The sequence below is a fragment of the Plecotus auritus genome (genome assembly GCF_963455305.1).
Source record: "Plecotus auritus genome assembly, chromosome: 4".
In the NCBI taxonomy this organism is placed as follows: Eukaryota; Metazoa; Chordata; class Mammalia; order Chiroptera; family Vespertilionidae; genus Plecotus; species Plecotus auritus.
In genome coordinates this window covers 163960383-163981154 of record NC_137775.1, presented here as the reverse complement: position 1 = coordinate 163981154, position 20772 = coordinate 163960383, and the positions used below count along the sequence as shown (strand labels likewise).

The following is a 20772-nucleotide window of genomic DNA, read 5'->3' as shown; positions in this document are numbered from 1 at the left end:
AATATTTATAACTGTTGAGTCAAAAGACATTTTTCTACCCATTGTGACTAATGTAACTTAATTATTACTTCTGATAATGTTTACTGAACAATTAAGTCAAACTAAATTTCTTATTTAAGTGAAGAGCAATATTTCCCAGTACTTCTGTGGAGTACTGGGCTATAGGATGTTGATACCCAACGTTAGAACCAAAAAGGGGATATCCTGCAGGTCTTCCTAGGACTTTTACTTCCCTCGATGTCACTTGTGAATTTTGGAAGAGAATGTAATATGCTCTGTTTCCCAAATGAAATTAATAATGCCACCTTTGCCAAAACCAGTTTGGCTCAGTGGATAGAGCGTCGGCCTGCGGACTGGGAGGTCCCGGGTTCGATTCCGGTCAGGGGCATGTAACTTGGTTGCGGGCACATCCCCAGTGGGGGGTGTGCAGGAGGCAGCTGATCGATGTTTCTCTCTCATCGATGTTTCTGACTATCTGTCCCTCTTCCTTCCTCTCTGTAAAAAATCAATAAAATATATTTTAAAAAAAATAAAAAATAAAAAAATAATGCCACCTTTAAAAAGGATTATCTCCTTGAACAGCATGAGCTGCTCCTACCTCACACCATTCTTTTTGTAGCCTGGAATATGTATATACATTAAAATGCATATAAGATTCCACTCTGTATATTGTGACACAGCTCTTTAAAAATTCCACGTTTTAAAAATTACCAGTTAAAATTAAGGCCTTTCAAATTGGCAGTTACAAAATAGTCATGGGGATGTAAATTTCAGCATAGGGGATAGAGGCAATAACATTGTAATAAGTATATATGGTGACAGGTGGATACTGGAAATATCGGGGGAGGGGGGAACATGTTATAAAGTATATGATTGTCTGACCACTATGTTGTATGCCTGAAACTAATACAGAATAATACTGAATGTAAATTATAACTGAAAAATAAAAATTGAAAAATAAATAAAATAAAATTAGGACCTTTTCTCAAAATGGTGAGTCTTAATATTTTGAGTAAAGTGATATAACTGTGAGGAAAAGTACTTGGGTGGGTTAGATGTTATTCTTGTATTGTGTCATACAAAGAGTGCTTGCAAACGGTTTCATGAGCTGAAGCAACATTCTACTGCCACGGCTGTTTGGTAACTTAACGGTTTGAGAGCAGGTGACTTTAGCTCAGCAGTGTGTTGTGATCACTTCATTCTCCAGTTATGTCCCAGTCAGATGTTTCTTTTCCTTTTGTAACGTACTTAAATGTCTTACATATTAAAAACTCTAAGGCTGAGGAGGATTGGGGGCAGGGGGAGGTAAGAGATCAACCGAAGGATGTGTATGCATGCATATAAGCATAACCAATGGACGTAAGACACTGGGATGGGGGTGAGGGCATGTGCCAGGGGGTAGGGGAGGCTGGGGGAAGGTCAATTGGGGGGAAAAAAAGGAGACATATGTACTACTATTTGTAATACTTTAAACAATAAAAAAAATAAAAAAGAACTAGAGTTACTAAAATCATTGCCGTCAGAAGCAGTGGTAAACACTGTGTCCTCATTGAGGAAATGTAATGGGAAGCAGGTTTAAAGGAACATTTAAGAAGCACAGTGGCAATGGTGCAGCCCCGTGTTTGAGCTTGAATTTAGTATATTCCATCTTTGGTTCATTGCTGTTTTATTTTATTACAAAAGTAGATGCAACAGATAGGAAGAAGCTTGGTTATTTGGAACTCCTTTTTCTTCCAAAGGAAATAAAAAGTGAAGCCGTCAAAGTCTATGGGTTTAATGGGAAGAAGATGGTTCTCAGGAGCCTATGAATATATGATTATTACCAGGAATTACCCAGTTTATAGAGTTGTTTTGATAAATGTCTCGGGTGTCAGATCCATGCATAATAGCAGTCATGTTTTTCATAGTGTGGCACTCAGATGCCTTATGATACTTTCTTTAATACACTTACTCACTAGGAGTTTTTACTTTATCAGAAGAATATTCTAGAATAAGTCACATTGGTGACATTGAAAGAGTTTAGAATTTAGAAAAAAATAACTTTGGAAGTAGGTGATTAAAACTTTAACAATCAGAATATTTGGAAGTAGATAAATGTGAGGAAGAAATTCAGTTGATCTTAGTGGATTTGAATGGAGTTATAAAACTCACCTCAAACTGCCCATAATTAAAAAGTAGTTTGAATCTGGCTGTAAAGTGTGTGTGGTTGGTGGTAGTATTGTTCACCCCACTAAATTTAACTTATAGTGTTCTTTAGTTTAACATTGAGTTTAGATTCACAGAGAATGTTGTGAGTCCGATATAGCCTAGACATACAGTCGGGTGTTATGGTAACCAGGTAGGCATTAAAAATTTAACAGAGGTAATATACAAAGTGGATAATTGAGAGTCAACCCTGCATTTTAGTAATTGGGTTATGTGCACATTTATAGTTAGTCCCTTTAAAGAGTGTTATTAAGTTTTTAAAATGAAAGAAAATAATATAACATTTTATTAGCCTTTTCTGAGTGTTTCTGTTACATCCTTGTCAAGAAATTTACTGGCAGCTTGTTTATGAGTGGCTTGTTTAATTCTTCAAACATTTGCTGAACATCTCATGTACTAGAGAGTCTACTTTTAAGATTGAAATCAATGGGAAATGTGTTTTTGACTTAAAAATTGTTTTGCTACTGAAAACTTTGTTTTTGAAACGTAAATTTTGAATTGGTGTAGGATTTTATGAAAAAAATTGAATTCGCCCAGCCATACTTGATCATGAAGTTGGTTAGTCTGTCTTTATCATTTAAGGTGACATAGTTTACCAATGCAGTTTCTTCCCCTGAAAAGGAAAGTTTGAATTTTACAGTTTTCATTAGCATGATACTTGGAATTTTAAAGCTCGGAATGTATGCCCTTTCTAGGGAAATCATTTGATTGGCCAGGATGAGAAGGCTCTCTTAGAAATAAACCAAATTTCTCCATATTCTATCCTACTTATTTTCACAGGCATGATTGTTCACAACTTAATTCCAGGGAAAACTTCATTGCAGAGTCCAGCATCTCCAAAGAATGCTCAGTTGGGCTTTTTAATGATTCCCGAACTGTGAGCTAAGAAGAACGATATTTTTCCTAAGGCTGCAGGTTTTAAAACTATCAGCAGCAGCAAGTTCCACCTAAGGTCTTAAATAAGGAAACACTCCACACAGATATTGTCAGGCTCCACTCGTGTTCCTTTCTCTTTGCTACTGTGTGTCAAGTCCTATTGGGTATCCGCACATACTATCCCAAGGAATGGTCAACACTGGCCTTGTTTTTATTCCTGTTTGATCAAAATGAGGAACATACGTAAGACGTACAGGTTACTTCTTTGCTTATTGCCACCTACTTACTATCTCTTTCTTTTTCCTTTTAGGTTATTCGATGTGTGCACGGTGTCACGAACAGACAGAGAAACTAAGCTAACATTAGTGTTTGAACATGTAGATCAAGACTTGACCACTTATCTGAATAAAGTTCCAGAGCCCGGAGTGCCCACTGAAACCATAAAGGTACCAAGAATCGTCTTTCTGCCTGGTCAAACAGTCACACTGTTACAGTCTATTAGCAATGGCATTCTTTCCTTTATGGAAATTGCCAGAATTGGAGCTTTTGGAACTCAGTGTATAGATAAATATATTTAATATAGCTAAGTGGGATATATTGTAGTTTGTTAATGTTAGGGCTCAGTGGAAAATCCTTTAGTTCTTAATACATTTATTGAAAAATATCTATTTGTTAATTATGTGGCTCTGACTTTGGAAAGTATAGTGCAATAAGTATAACTCAGTGTTTTTCTAATGATTCATGGACTCTGAGAGATATACCATGCTATGCCAATTAGAAATACTGGTCTCAGGCCCTTCTTTCTCCAATTTTTCTCATTAATAAAAACATTTATAGGAAGCCAGTGCTAAGGACCATCCCAAATCCTTGGGCTTTAAAGATGACTTTATGTTTTTTAGAAGTCGGCAAGCTAAATGCAGTGTACTGACTAGAAATTCTTTCTTCCTTTAAATCTAATGGAAAAAGCTACTTATAAAGTTTAACTGGTGTCTTCGTTCTGCTTAATTGAACTTCCCAGTAGGTCTTTTAGATCTATGACATCATGTGCAGGTTTTCATGAAGAACCTTTGTTTTTGTGAATTAGGTGACTTAATTAAGCAGATTCCTTATCTTATTCATTGTTTATAAATGAGTTAAATCATATTTATAGGAATAAACAGATGAAAATAGTTTATCTTTTTTAAAAAAAGACAAATCGTCTATATATTTTTTAATATATTTTTATTGATTTCAGAGAGGGCAAGAGAGATAGAAACATCAATGATGAGAGAGAATTATTGATCAGCTGCCTCCTACACGGCCCCCATTGGGAATCGAGCCCGTAACCGAGGCATGTGCCTTGACCAGGAATCGAACTTTGACCTCCTGGTTCATAGGTCAATGCTCAACTACTGAGCCACGCCAGCCGGGCAAAAAATAGTTTATCTTTTAAACAGAGTTAGAAATGTCTTTTAATGATAGCAGGTGGTATTCCCAGGTACTGACATGTAGAACTTGATCTATTCCTTTGGTTTTAGACTAATATAGAATTTACTTTCTCCCATCTGCCTTTCATAAAAGAATACGGTGCTCAGTAATTATGTCATTTCTTTCTGAGCAGGTTTAAGGACATTAAATCACTTTAAAAGTAGGTATTCCTAACTACCTGTTCTTGGTCCTCTTCTAGCTCTGCACCCATCTTTCCTCTCAAATTCTACTCCGTTGACTTTAGTTTTCTTCTTTTTGAGTTTGTCCAAAACCCCACGCTCAGTACGCAGTGCAGAGCCGAGCCCCTTTTCAGGTCTTGTTTTCTAGCCACATTGGACTAATCCCCTTTCTCTTAGTGCTGCTCATAATTTCCTGCTTCTGTGGCCCTCATTCTTATTGCCACTTCTTTGCTCCCCCCACCAGTAATCACTGCTTAAAATTGTCAAGGTATCATTTGATCAGCTTTTATAGCTGGATGTAATCTCATTACAGCCATTGTTCTACTTACCTCTCCCTCTTTATCATATTTTCTACCTTTCATTGTGAATATTTATCCATCTTTCTTACCTATTCATTCATTTGTGTATACTGATAGCCCCTACACAATGATTTATACACATAGGTACTCAATAAATAAGACTCATGGCTAACCAATAGCTTAAGCATAGACTGACAAAATAATCACTGGCTTCTGATATATTTCTAAGTTCAAAATTTTTGTTTTGGGGAGGTCATATTTTTCAAGCAGCAAGAGAAGATAACCATATATTTATTCCATGCACTGCCACCTGCATAGATCTTTTGAGCTTCACATTAAATTCTCCTAGGATGTTAGAGGCTGCGGAGTTTTGGACTTGTTTGCAAAAGTCTCTGTAGTTAAAGTGATTGATGAGCCAGAGTGGACCTCAACTAAGGCTTCACCTGGCAGGAATATAAATGCAGAGTGGCGGCAATTCTCGAGGGAGGAAGAAGTAAGCAGGCTAAAACGAGGAACAGGCAGAAAGGTGCTCACCAAAGAGAAGTAAAGTAGAGGAGAGGAGTGGCGGAGTGGCCCAGCGAGGGTTGACTTGGGGGGGGGGGGGCGGGGACGGTACTTGTCACCAGAAACTTTTGACAAGGTGACTTGTTAAAAGTATTTCTGAGTTTTTCCTCTCTCCAGGGAAAGGGAATGTCACTTTGTTCTGGGTTGAACAGGAGCCCACAGACTGTTAAATTTCTTCAGCCATCAGAGCAGCACCTCCACTGATCCTGTCCGGGTAGGGGTGGAGGTGGAGAGAGGGACTGTTGGTCATTTAAGGTTTGTGATTAATGGTGTATTGAAGTTTCCATAGAAAAATAAAGTTATCGTCAACCAAAATATTTCAGGCAGTTAATTTGTATCTTAATGGCTAATTGAACATTTTTTGCTAACTTAAGGCTAATCACAATATCCATTTTGTCTTCATCCCTAATTTTTAAAAATTTTCTAAGCTATGCTAATATACTTATCTTCCTTATTAAATGTAGGGTTATTTTTTTGTTTTTTGTAAATGGAGAATTTTACGGTCATTATTGAAAACATGAATAATCATTTAAACATGAGAATACCATCAAATGAATACTTATAAGCTGAATATATAATTGATGCAAATTTATTTTTAATAAACACTTGTATCTTTTGTTCCTATAATTGACTTTTTAAACAGTTGGAATGCAGGATAAATACCTGCTAAGTAGGAGGTTTTGGCTAGTTGAGATTCTGGTTAATTGAACTTTCAAGCACAAAGCCAGAGAAGAGAAATATTTCATTGTATAGGCCAGTGGTTGGCAAACTGCGGCTTGCGAGGCACATACGGCTCGTGAGCCGCGGTTTGCCGCTCTGTTGACTAATGAGTTCGCCGACCACTGGTATAGGCTCATTTGTGAGATATCTCAATAAGTATATCAAGTGAATATTGTTATTGTGAACAACCTGTTGGGAACACAGATTGGATTCTTCAATAGAATGCTTTGTTGTAATAAGAGTACTTTTCTAAGTATACTTAAACAATATCAATTGAACATTTACAGGGAGAGTTCTATGCTAGACACTTCGGGGACACAAAACTGAATTAGTCATCAACCTATGCTCAGGACCTTAGAGTATAAGGGGAGAGATAAAGTGCACACAGAAGCATGTGGCACACATTCTCTGTGGTTATTTAAATAATTTAGGGTATATTTTCAAGCTAAAAAAACTTATTTATCAATAAGCACAATCTATAGCTGATTTTTGCATTATGGTACCAAAATATTTTCTAAAATATTTTTCAACATCATAGACACTGTTATTGACGTTATTCATAGATCAGAACATGTCATGTTGCAAAATAATTATAAAAGTGTAAAATATTTTAACATGTAATAGAATAAAACAATATCTAGAAAAGGGCTCATATCCGATTATTTAGGCCAGTGGTCGGCAAACTGCGGCTCGCGAGCCACATGCGGCTCTTTGGCCCCTTGAGTGTGGCTCTTCCACAAAATACCACGTGCAGGCGCGCACGTACAGTGTGATTGAAGAGATACCCTAATTAAGTTAATAACAATGTACCTACCTATATAGTTTAAGTTTAAAAAATTTGGCTCTCAAAAGAAATTTCAATCGTTGTACTGTTGATATTTGGCTCTGTTGACTAATGAGTTTGCCGACCACTGATTTAGGCTAAGGGAATTTTCTTCAACCACCTGTCTCCTACTGTATTTTCTGTGGCACTGTTTACCTATTAGCCCCCTTAAATTTGGGATATTCTAGTGTATGTTCAGAACATAAATTGAATTAGGAGGGCACTAGTTGGATAAAACTGGGATGCTCCATGTCTCTGGCTAGATATTCAGGGGTAAAATCTTTGTGCTCAATACCTGTTTGGTAGAAGAGAGCCCATGATAGGCTTATTTTCCCCATTTACATATATCACATAACAATGTTTCAAGTTCTTTTAAATACCTTTTGGGGTTTTTTAAGGAAGAAAAACACCTTAAGTATTTGTGATGGTTGATAGTTGGGAGAACTCATTGGGGAAATCTTGTGATTATTGTGTAATGTTCATGTCAGACTTCGATAAAGTAATTTAAGGGTATAATCCTGAACTGCTCGTTGTAATTGAGAGGATCGTGAGAATAAAATAAAACCATAGGTGTTTCTTTCCAACATTTTAAATTGCACTTTATTCTAAAAAAATTAATAAACACATATAGAGGGCTTATTCATACTTCGTCTTGAGGTTTTCATCACATTCTTTAGTCTCTTTTCTTGATGTCCCAAGATATAGCCATTCATGTTGATGGTGACCTTTGCTTAAAGAAGCTTCGTGCCTGCTGTACTATGAAGTCAACAAATACCAATTTGGTCTCATAGGCTTATCATTGCCATATCTTGCTTTCCTCTTTCTAATTCAGAAGTCATTTTTTTATCTACTTAATTATGGAGGACTTCATTACTGTCTTTGTTTAATTTTTATTTGATCATTTGAGATTTGATATTGTTCTTGGACTTTCATGTTTAATTGAACTTACAGGCAGAAATTGACACTTTATACACTTTTGGGGTTCATGATAAATTTTCAGTGTCTTTGCTTATATAGCACCTTCCATTTATGGGGACTTCATGAGAAAAAAAAGGGGGCTTTCAGATTGTTATTTTTTTCTCTTTCATGCCTTTGTGTGCCACCCTATGAGAAAGGATCAGAAAGAACTGTAGACAAATTCCTTCACCTTGTTCCTTAGTCATTCGTAACTGCTATACAGAAAAAGGATCACTATATGACAGAATATATATGGGGAGAGACTCCTATGTAAAATCATAATGCTTTCAAAAAGTAATGCCCTCTTTTTCTTTTCTTTTTTTAATATATATTATTGATTTTTTTTTTTTTACAGAGAGGAAGGGAGAGGGATAGAGAGTTAGAAACATCGATGAGAGAGAAACACCTATCACCTGCCTCCTGCACACCCTCCACTGGGGATGTGCCCGCAACCAAGGTACATGCCCTTGACCGGAATCGAACCTGGGACCCTTCAGTCCGCAGGCCAACGCTCTATCCACTGAGCCAAACTGGTTAGGGCTGCCCTCTTTTTCTGAACTGTCATTTGGTACTTAGGCCTCCCTTTATTAGTACATCATCTTTCCTCACATAGGACCTGGCTTATCGACTATCTAATCAAGTCTTTGACAGCCTAATACTCTTTGGATATTCTGTGACTGTAACATATTCGATGAAGTTGGCAATATAATTTCACAAGAGGGAATTCGAAGACCCTGAAAGGGCACACAAAAGATCAGCCACCTCTCCAAAATAGGACAGGGCTCTTTTAGTGCAAGACCATATGGCCTCTTTGGATGACTCAGTCCTGGAATAGAAATTATATTTTATTTATCCATCTTTGACAAATGAATTCTGTAGGGCTTGAGAAAGCCGAAAAGGTTTGTGTGTCTGCGTGGGTCATTTTCTCTGTGAATTACATTTCATTTTATCTTCAGTTGAATGTTTCTTGGAGATTTCTGTTGGTTGTAATAGTTTCAGTTGGAGATTACATGTACTATTAGGTTTGTTTTACAAAACCCAGACTTCAGTGGCTGACACACACTCTTAATAGCACCTGTTTTCTGCCTCTGGAAAATATCTGTTTTAATGAATAATATCTGCCTGCAGTAAACAGTGGCTCTGGTGTCAATATGGGATGCCCGGGGCTGATTCATCTTTTTAGAGCTGACATAATGCAAAGTGACTGACCGGTCCCCTGTGCTGCAGATGAGGAAAGTCTCCCAGAGCTTCTCTCCTCTCACCCCAAAGGGATCGAGCCATGGCCCCTCTCTGCTCCTGGTGGTCTCCACTTTGCCTGAATTATGAGCAGGTGATTTGTCTCATCTTTGCAGGACACAGAGCGAATTAACATGAAAATATCGCTTCTTAGAAAACAAGGCAGGCTTGAATGCCCTGTCGCTGCTGGTCATTAGCCATCTGCCACCAGCACTCATACTCTGTTTATCACATTTGAAATTCAGAGCAGATGTTGCATAATAAGGTGATCTTAAAAACAAGGCAGGAGACTCAAAGAACAAATGCTTCACAATAATGATAAGGATCCTGGAAGGAAATTCTTTCCAATCTAATGTCATGACTGGAGTAATCAAAGAGACCATGTTTTTTAAAACGCATGCGCACACATCTCTCCTGATATTTAATGCGAACTGCTTTTTGTAGTAACATGGAATAAATTGAAAAGAAAGTACATATTTGAAAGATGCCTGAGAAGACTGTTTAATAAATTTCATTTTAATAAGCAAAGTGGGATGTTGTAATAGTAGTTCTGGTGCAGAAGACCTCTGAGGTCAGCCTTTTACTCTAAGATGGGCCTCAACTTAGAGCAGTTTGACTTCCTATAGTTCACGCCTATAGCACAGTTGGATCTCTTAGGACTCATAACTGGCCAGCATGGTTTCCCTGAAAGTCTGTTTTTTTATTGATCCTCAAGATCCTATGTTCCCCATACCTTCTCTCTCTCTCCCCTCTCTCTCTCCTTTCTTTCTCTCTCTATTCTCTCTGTCTCCTCTCTCTCTCTCTCTCTCTCTTTCTTACACACACACACACACACACACACACACACACACACACACACACACACACACACCGTGCTTTCCTAGCCTCTCTATATAGCTGGACCACAGCTTCCTCTTCAGTTTCTACAACCTGAGTCCTAAGAGTCTTTCATTTAATTGCACTCCCCTTCCACATCAGTGGCAGCATTTAAAAAGATTGATTATTGTAATATTTTACCCAATCAAATTATGCACATTCTACCCTTAATTATGCCTTATATAAAGCACATTACTTGTAGTGTGTTACCTATTGTGCTTATAGGCATTCTGGTTTTTTAAAAAACAGGTATCTGAACTGTTATCAGGAATGTAATGTATATTGTAGTTTTTCTTTGAGGAAAGTTAGCTTCAAATATAGTCTTTTGACTCAAAGGAAACGTTTTCTCCACACAAACCAGACCCTCATGCACACCCTTACCTATGTATGTCCTCACCCACCCCCACACACAGAATTTGGGGGGATTTTTTTAAAAAAGAGGAGCATCAGATATATTGCTAAGCAAAAGTTAAGCAGCCAGTCTGAGAGTGTTAAATCAAAGTCGCACCAGCAATTGGCCATTGACTCCAGTAGGAGAGATGATCAGAAGTGAGTCAATACTGAGTTTACCACAGATTTAGGGGGAAATGTAGGATGGGTGAGCTACAACTGTGGTACCTTTCAATAATTCAAGAAGCTTCTTCAGGGAAGAATATTTTTAGAGCATCTGACTTTGAGGTTTCTTCCAGAAATAAATCTTGAAGCAGTTTCCCAGGCCCTTGTAGTTGCTGAATTCATATCTGGAGAAAGAGAGGACAGAATTATGCAAATATAATTATCTAAAATATATAATTAAAATTATAACAGTTATTTAGTGGTTTGGGTGTTGTTGTTTTTCTAAAAGGAAATATGGGTTAAAAAGTAAAAGCTAGTGTCATTCTAAAGGTACTGCTAGACTGACTCACTAAAATAAATAATGACTAACTAACTAAAACAAGCAAATGACACTTTGATCAAGCTAAGTTGGAATCTCTATAGAAAATACTCTCTCACCTTAGGCATTGGATCCGTTTATAGAGTCCATTAAAAAGTTACCAGCAGTATACCCAGTCTATATCACCATGGCGACATAGCAGAGTGATGCCCTGCATAGAAGAGGGATAATGCTCATCCAAGTTTAGCATGTGCCTCACCTTCCTGGTTACAGACTCCTTTCTGGGATCTTTTCCTCTAAATGTTGGAACATTCAAGGCTTCACCCTTCATCCTCTTCTCTTCCCTGCCTACACTTTCTGGCAAGTGATGTCATTTAACCCCAAATTTTCATAGATCATTTATTCTCCAGTTTGACCTCTCCCCATGCTCTAAATGCATTTTAGTCAACCAGGCATTTAATATCTTTTCATCAAAACATTGTCCAAGAATTATCTCCCTAACTCAAGCCTTCCCCATCTGCCCAGTTGTTTGAGCCTCAAACCTAGGCATCATTTTTGGTTTCTTGTTTTCCTTAACTATCTTTATCCAATCCATTGGCAACTACTTTTGGTTTTATCCTCCAAAGATATCCCCAATTTCACTACTTCTCAATGTCTTCATTGCTAAAGCTGTAGTCCAACTCGTCAAACCAGCTTCCTAACTCAACATGCTGCTTCCACTTCTGCCCCTTTATCGATCACCCTCTGTATAACAGCCTTGTTAAAGCATGAATAAAAGTGTTACTTCCCTCCTGAAAACTTTCCTCCAGGGTCGCCTGTGACCTGTAGAATAAAATCAAAAGCCTCTTTATTGATCTGCAGCTCTTTCTTCCTACACCCTCCAAACTCTCATCTGCCTCCATCCTTCTCCTGGTTCACTGCTCCTCTGCCACACCTGCCTTCTTCCTCTGCTTCCAACATCCTTCCAGCTCAGTGTGTACTTCCTGTTCATTCTGTTTGGAATCTTCCACATTTCTACTTCCCAAGCCCCACGAGTAGGATGTCTACGTCTTAATCATTCTAGGCCCAACTTATATTTTCATGATTCCTTCTCTTACCACCTCAGCAACAGCTCCACATTTAGTGATGATTTACCACATTACACCACCTTGTCCTGTTGTCTTCTTCATAAGGCTGAGCTGACATTATCTCATTAATTTTATGTGTTGTTTATCTTTCCCAACTGGAAGGTCAGAGTTTTAAAGTCAGACCTCTAGTTTATTATAGTATCCCCAGTACTAGCTTATATAAGAGACCCTATAAACATGTGTTAGTAACCAGCCTACATCTTATCTTTAACGCTCTGAAATGTAGGCATCAATATTCCCATTATACAGTGAGTAAACTGCTATTTCAAGGATAAATTTTATGTACACACACACACACACACACACACACACGAAAAGTAAGCTGAGGGCATGTCATACCTCAGCACATCCACTTGGTTTTTTTACTTTAGTTTTTATGCTGGGCAGGGACTCTGTGTGATTATCCATATTGTAATTAAGGGTTTGCTTGGGTGGTTTGATTTAGATATTGTCTAAAACCAGCAACTGATCTTCACTGAACAAAAAACATTTTCTCCTGTAATACAGCACTGACTTAACAAAATTCCAGAAAGTGTTCTATTTCACAGTTGGACTGTGTTAAATATGTTTTATACTAAAGATGGGAAACCAAGAATTTGATTGATGCTCTTAATCATAGACCCCATCTCATCTCACAGGGGTATATATCTAAAAGATAATTTAGTTAGTTACACATTTTTTTAAAATTTAAACAAGATTCCAATAATTCACCTTTGTGTGCAAAGTTCTTCCCAGTCCCCACTGTCAGAAATGGCAGCTTCACAGAGTTAAATTACTTTTTAAAATCTAATTGAAAATACTCTCCTTATACCTATGCATTTGGGTTTTTATTCTTATCTGGAAATTTCAGATACTCATATATATTGTGAAGTTTGGAAGTTAAGAAAGCACCATTCTGCTCTGGCCATTGTGGCTCGCTTGGTTGAGAGTCCTCCCTTACACCGAAAGGTTGCAGGTTCGGTTCCCAGTCAGGGCACATACCTAGGTTGCTGATTCGTTCTCTGGTTGGGGGGGCATACAAGAGGCAAACTATCAATGTTTCTCTTTCTCTCTTACTCTTTCTAAAATCAATAAACATATCCTCAGGTGATGATTTTTTTAAAAAGCACCATTCTACTAGACCAATTGATAACAATTTGCAATCACTAAATTTTAATGAGTTAAAGGCCTGTAGGGAAGGTATCCATCAGTTATCTAAGATAGTATCTTATTCTTTATTCCTAAGAAAAGTGGAAGAATTAATTGGTCCTTTTATTGCAGTTAAGGAAATAGTGATTTGTTTCTAGTAAATATTTGTTGAATGAACAAGTGCTTTTACAAACATTTGGTAACCCCATAATGGCATTCATGAGAATAAAATATCACCAGCATGTGAAATATTGTTGAGATTACTATCATTCTGCTCTTCCTCTTTCTTATCATCACTCTCGAAGAGCAAAATTCTCCTAAAAGATTGATTCCAGTGGAAAATCAAACGAGGAGTGTTTGACCTGAATTTGGACTCATGTATCACAGCCTTGTTGCCTGTGACACTTGAATTCTTAGGAAGTAAAAGAGAATTCCTTGAATATTAGAAATAATCAAGTATAAATCTAACCTCTAAGAACTCTGGCTACTACCATACAATGGTAAGCTTAATTTGGATGTCTGGAAAATAGACTAACCCCAACATATATGAAAAAATGAGCTACCACCTAATAAAAGGTTAATGAAGTTAGTTAGGTAACCATGATGCTCTGTTTCTCCCGTATGGTCAGTGAATCACCTACATAACCACAGCCCGGGGTGCTCATTTTACATAGCCCTGCCCTAAGCCATGCATCAGTCCCAAACGTAAACTCAGGAGGGAGTTTCTAAGAAGTTCATACGACATGACTGGGAAATGGAAAATATCTCCCTTACGTTCTAAGATGACTCTAACCTGTGGAATATTTGCTTGCCTGTGCATCAGTAACTTCAGCCATTCAGAGTTTCTAACCTAAGACCAGGTGAAGTCAGGTGTGGCATCTTAACTAAAGTCGCCCACACTATGATGACACTTGTTTAAAGTTTTAATTCTTACGATTTTTTATTGAAAAAAATGTTAACTCATTAATATGAATGAAGAGAAGATGCTTAGGAATGTGAGAATTCTAACTAGAAATTCTTAGGCCACCCAGAAATCTATTCTTTTAAAAAAAAAAAGTGTTCATGATTTAACCTTTGAAAGCTGCTATTTGTTTCCTTTTACTTATGTTTTCATAGTTCTCTGTGATCTTAAATTAGTAAGCCATTACCAGACTTGCAAGTGTAACTAGACAGAATCCCTAAGCCTGTTTTATAGATGAGGAACCCAAGCCATGTGAATCCTAAGTGGATGATAGGCGTAGATTTTCTCATTGACACCAGTGTGGCCAAACATAGTATTCAGGTACTCCCCTTGGGGCTTGTGTATTAGAAGCTTTGATTGCTCAGAATTCTTTCAGTTATGGTTCTAAGCCTTTAACAAATATAAATAGTAGCTTTGTTGATTTTTGTATGTACCATTGCTTTCTGTTGTCCCTGACCATACTTGTTCATTTTTCCTTTCTTGGGCAAAACCAAAGAAATATTTATCATTCTATTCTAGCATAGTCACACCACTTTTAGATTGGACAGCTAAAATAGAACATAGCAGGGAACTGGGGACCATGGGCCATAGGAGATTTCACCATGAATTAAGTTGAGGAACTTCAGCATTAAAGATTGATTAAGTCTACATTCAGCAATCAGATATTGATTGATCTGGAAACAGTGATCCTCAGTTGAAGATGTTCGGGTGATAGGGTTAGCATGGAATGAACACTTGATTGCTCCCTGTTGGCATTTCAATTTCACTAATGTATCACATTTTAATGTTCAAATCTGGAATTGAGAAATTCATCATCACCCATAGCTGAAGACCTGTAGTGTCCATTGAGACTAGAAGGTTTAAAAGCTGTAGGTGAGGGCACTGCTTTCCTCTGCTCTCTCCTTCTATGAAAGTAGATTCTGGGTCAGAGGGATGGGATACAAAAAGAAAGAAGAAATAGTTTGTGGTAAGAAGAGAATTGATTGAATGGGTCCCAGGAAAAAATAAAAGAGTTTTATGAATCTGCAATAAACCCTCAAAAGTAGCTTTTTTAAAAGCACACAATAATGTTGAGTGTAAGTATCAGAAACATTATATTACTAGCTCTTATTCCCTCATTGTGATTATTACTCTATTCATAGCAATTTAATATAATCAAGTTCTTTAATATTTAAACGAGATATTAAAGATGGGCTGATTTATATCTCCAGTGCAAAGCTATATGAATGCAAATAAATGACATACAAGGTCAAAAATATTGGTCAAGTCTTATCTTTGACATCACCTCTTCTAAATGTTGCTACTACACTTAGAGCCCTTGGTATGCATCTCATCACTGCTGTAAGATCTGGGTAAAAACACTTAGGAACGGGGAAGAAAGTAAAATATAAATTGCATTAGAATGAATTAAGAAAAGAGCTGCGTTTTGGTATCCTCCCAAGCAGAGAGATTTATGAAAGCATCACACACCAAGAGAAAGGACTTCTCTCCTTCTCTGTTTCAACTTCACCATCACTTTCACCACCACAGTTTCACAGGACTTCTTACTTTATTTATCACCAAGTTCCATAATTAACATATGGTTCATGTTATTGATTTCTCAGGTTTCAAAGTAAAATAAATTGAGCTTTCTTCCACATTTAGAATATACACTTTTTTAAGGAGCTCTAAACAAAGACACGCATTATTTGTAAGTTAGAGAGCAGCTGCCAGAAAACAGAAAATCAGGAATGGAGTCATGGGTGAAAGAATGGAGATACTGTTCAGAGGTAACCCTTTGTACAGCAGGAAATTTTCCTTAGAAAAGAGACAGCTGAGTTTGCTTATAAATTTTGCTAGAAACAGGCCTGATTTAGTAACATTTAGTGCTGGTTAGGAGGCCGAAGACAGCACTTTTCAGCTTTGGATACCAAGCAAGTGCTCTCTTGTATGCTCTAAACACTTCACGGTCTCAGAAAGTATGTGTGTATGAGTAGGGCTGCTACTAACTTTTTAACGACTAGAATAATATATAAACAAATACTAGATTTGGGATTAGACATGAATTTTCTAAGCAAAAAAAACCACCTGTAGATATTATCATAAAAGAAATAATTCATAGATTATACTATAAAATTTTAAACTTAAAATATTTAAATACAACTATAAAAGGCAAATAAAATATTTGCAAAAATTGTGCCAGAAGTTTGATAGCCTTAACATATAAAAAGCTCTTACAAACTAATAAGAAAAGAAAATTACCCAGTTTTAGATATGGGTAAGGAACATAAACAGACAAATCCACAAAGAAATACATGTATACCCAACAGCTGATAGGCAGATGAGGGAAATGTTCAGCCTCACAAATAGAGAACTGTACATTAAAAATCAGAGTGTACCATCATAGAAGAGGATAAATAAGTTATAAAAATTCATTTGACAGAATGATTTTTCAAAAAAACTCAGTTTGGAGGATTATTGCCAAAAGAATGAGATCCAAACTGTATATGGACTATGATCCCAATTTTGAAATACATTTTACATACATGCATAGAAAACTAAAAGGACATACACTAAAATACTAACAGTATCTATCTCTGTTTATATTTATGATTTAAAATGAGCATGTACTATGACTATATTAAGCCATATGAATTGCCAGCAATCAACTACTTTTGCCCTACAAAAATGGCATTTTCATAAGATTTAATCTAATATTTTTATAATCTGACAAGGGTGTTTTAACATTTGTTTTTATGGAGAATGCATTCTATGACATGGGAGTTCAATTACATCTTACATACCTATTTTCTGCAGAGCCAAACATAAGTTTTATCAACATGATACCATTTTCTTTGCTGCTAGGCAACACATTAGAACATATTTTGTAAAATAATGTATATACATTTAAAATATATAGTACATTTTCATTGATGCTGACATTGATAAAATGGCAAACATTGAAAGATTAGGGAAAAAATAATGTAGTTAAGACTGACTGATACCATTGTTTTTATCTGCAATAAAGATTATCTGTAATCTTACTGGCATTTGACCATTTAGTATAACTAGGCTATGGAGAAATTTCATTAGATTATAAATGGAAGCAATTGCTGGTGAGTAGTGAACTTTTAAATTAATGTCTGCATATGGAAAAACATTACGAGCCTATTTTTACTATAGTGGCAGCCTCTTGGTGTTGGTTTCTTTAATAATCTTCCGCTTTTCAATATTTTTTACTTGAAACCAACTTTCAGTTCTCTTGTTAAGAATGAGCTCATAGCAATCACGTAATATAGGTAAGCAAAGGCTTTTTAGAACATATGCATTATTCTGTGTCTGAAAAGGAACCTTTCTTTTCAAACCTGTATTGGACTACATAGGCAGATTGCCCACAAATAGATAAGATATTGTGAATGCCGAATTAGTTTAATGGAGTGTCAAATGTCTTCCTAGTGTTTTCTGAAGTAATAAAATATTTGAGACTTGAAATGCTAACAGTGATCTTCCCAACATGCATTCGCCCTTAAAATAACACAAATAACTCCACCCAAAGACAGCTTACATTTCTTCTAAATTAAAGGACAGAAAGGGTGGGGGTTGGGGGTTGGGGGAGCGGGTTTGATGCCAAACAAAGGGAATTTGTATGTTTATTATTTTTCAAGCTTTTTCTCCTGTCTTCCTTTAAAGTCTGTTGTCCCTTCCCATTGAGGCCCTTTGAACGTATGGAGGTGAAAACAGTGTGGATGACAGTAAATGAAAACGGTTGCGGATACGCTGTTTACAGAAAGTTAAGTGCCCACAGCTTTGGTAGTCCCCGAGTTGGATTTAGAAAATAGGCGTCACCACACACATTCAGAGTAGCTTTTTCCCAGACTGAACCATCTGTGCACTAGGTAGAATTGCTGAGTTCCCACTTAGCCCTGTGAGCCCTAAGCTGTCAAAGGTGGAGGCAGCACTGGGTGGGAGAGAGTCCCGTCTCACTCAGAAAGAAACCACTGAGCTTTCTTTCCTCCAGTCAGAAGAACAAAGTCCCAGCCTCTGTGATTGATGAGCATGTTGCCGGGGGAAATGGACTGGAAAATCATCGACTTGTCTTTTGCTTGCCACAGGAAAGCCATAACAGAGATCTCTATTCTTCTTGTTCTGATAAGAGGCCTACGGAAGCATCAGGGAGGGCTGGGAGGTCTGTAAATGTGTTAAATCCAGCTGCTTGCTGGATTGCCTTTTAAAATACGACTCAGAGTTCCCTCACTCTCCCGTCGAACATGTGTGCTTTGGATAGCCTTTTGACAAGCCATGCAACTTTTGACCATGACCATGTGGCATGAAAGCTGAGAAAGGCTATTTTAATAAGGACAGGTATCCCCTATGAAACCTAAAAACATGCATTTCTAAAATGTATCTATGAAATGAAATTCCATGTGCAGAATTCTTGTACTCCTACCGGCATTGTGAAATCAGATATTTATAGTCTGGAAAAACTTGGGACCTCAGAAGTGTGAGCTGGAACTAAATTCATAAATGCAAAATTTTAACGAATGAGCTATGATGTAAGAAGCACCCCCAACAGCACCCCTCTTACTGGGGCAGCTGTAGGCATCACTCTTCCAGCTCGGGATTGTACATGCACATGTCTGTGGTAATATGTGAAGAATCAATTTTGAGAGATTCCAGTGCATACCATCTAGTTGTCACGTAAGCGGGAATATCTGTGAAGTTGAATGGGATTCCTGATAATATCTAAGTTATTAATGTTTCTACATTGGTCTTGGCAAAAAGGACCTATTACTTACATAGTATGTTCTTAGCACCCTCTATAGACTTGGAGTATTTAAGTTTTCATTAAAATATTACTTTGTGATCTGAAAGCAGGAATCCTTAAAGACTCTGTTGGCACTGAACGTTATAAAAAGGCTCAGGTCACATTATATACTAGTATATTTGGGAAATGTGTTTAAGAAATTAGCATTTCCACTTCCATGATTCCTTGTTTTGTGTCTTCCCCAGGCCTACATTCCAGTTCTGCGTTAGGAACATTTTTAAACCTTTCCTAAAGTCAGTAGGTCTCTCACAGATTGTATTTACAGAAATGACAGCCCATCCACTAAAGTTATGTCCAGAGCCTTTATCTGGTGGAAGTGGTCATGCATACCATTTTATTCTCTCTGGTCTTGTGCTTCTTGCCAGAGTGAATTGGAGAATTTTGTTAATTCTATTTGTTGGTGGAAAGATAGACTGCCTGTCCCTGTAACTAACTCTTTGTGGCCAAAGAATGGCCATTCTGAGGCCACCACTCTAATGTTGGCTTTGAAAGCCCTCTTGGAAGCAGAAACACAAGTCCTTTTTCTCCCCGGGGTCAACCTGGTAACGCTGTAGGTTATTGCATTCTATCCCTCTATTATTTCAAAAAAAAACAAAAAAAAACGAGAGGACTTTCTAACTTAGACCAAAACTTTCACATGGTTCCTTAGCTGAATTCCCTTGTTGCTGTATTTCTTGTTTTCTTAGAAATAAGGTACATTTTCACACCAACCAGTATAATTTAAAACGTTGGAGGGAAGAAAACGTGAATTGAATAGATTCTTGTTTTATGAGACTATCCACCACTTCAGAGCCACGAAAGTTTTACTCCATGCCATGAACAGACAAAATTGAGGAGCCTCTTTGTTGTGTCTTTTTAAAAGGCCCTTAGAGCTTCACAGATTTTTTATAAAACGCTCAACAGCATGATTTTCCATCACAACTTTCCATTTATTTCTCCTTAAATGTGACTTTTGAGTGGTTCACAAGATTGTGCACAAGATTATGGTTCGGTGATCCTCTGCTGTGCCTTTTTTTTTTTTTTTTTAAATTAAGTGTCTTCATCATTTGTTCGTCGGAGCTGAAATCAGCAAGGCCTAATCCATTGCAGAGCCACCATGTTTACCAACCACTGGCAGAGTTTGATCCCTGATTATATCAACAGGAGAAAGTGGATCTTGCCCAAGTTGGGATAGATTCCCCCATCTTGCAAAACGTTGTGGGCAGTTAATGGGCTTGAACTCAAGTTTCATTTGTGTGTGTGCTTGTATGTGGGAGAAAGAGTGAAAGAGATGGCCCACGCATAGAATTTTTAAACTGGGCACCACTGGGGTAGTTCGCTAGAGGCAGGAGATACCGTGTTGGCTCCTAGGCCTTCCTGGAGGCTGCCTGCTAGGAAACACTTCTTGGAGATGAATCTCACTCGGCTTCCTTCCTTCTGCCTGAGGGATGTTGCTGTCCTGATCACACCTTAGAAGGCCTTGGAAGAGGAATGCTCCTTCTATCTGAAGTACTTTGGAGATTGGAGTCCTGCAGTTTGCCACTCAGGAAAATAAACCAGCATATTAACTCCCAGCAAATGCTACCTCCTTGGTTTGAGGCGGTTTGTAAAGCCTTTTCTTCCTGGTTTGTGCACCCCGCATTGTCTGGGATCCTCTCATCACTGACCAGCTGGCTTGTTGGTGAATAGAGCCGTGG

General features: G+C 37.5%; 1 protein-coding gene across 1 annotated transcript in view; it reads left to right on the top strand.

Annotated features, from left to right (window-relative positions):
- CDK6 (cyclin dependent kinase 6) overlaps positions 1 to 20772 on the top strand; it is a 212900-nt gene that overhangs the window by 58705 nt on the left and 133423 nt on the right. The window contains exon 2 of the mRNA XM_080664534.1: positions 3392 to 3527. Within this exon, the coding sequence (XP_080520660.1) occupies positions 3392 to 3527 (136 nt within the window). The remainder of the gene's footprint in view (positions 1 to 3391; positions 3528 to 20772) is intronic.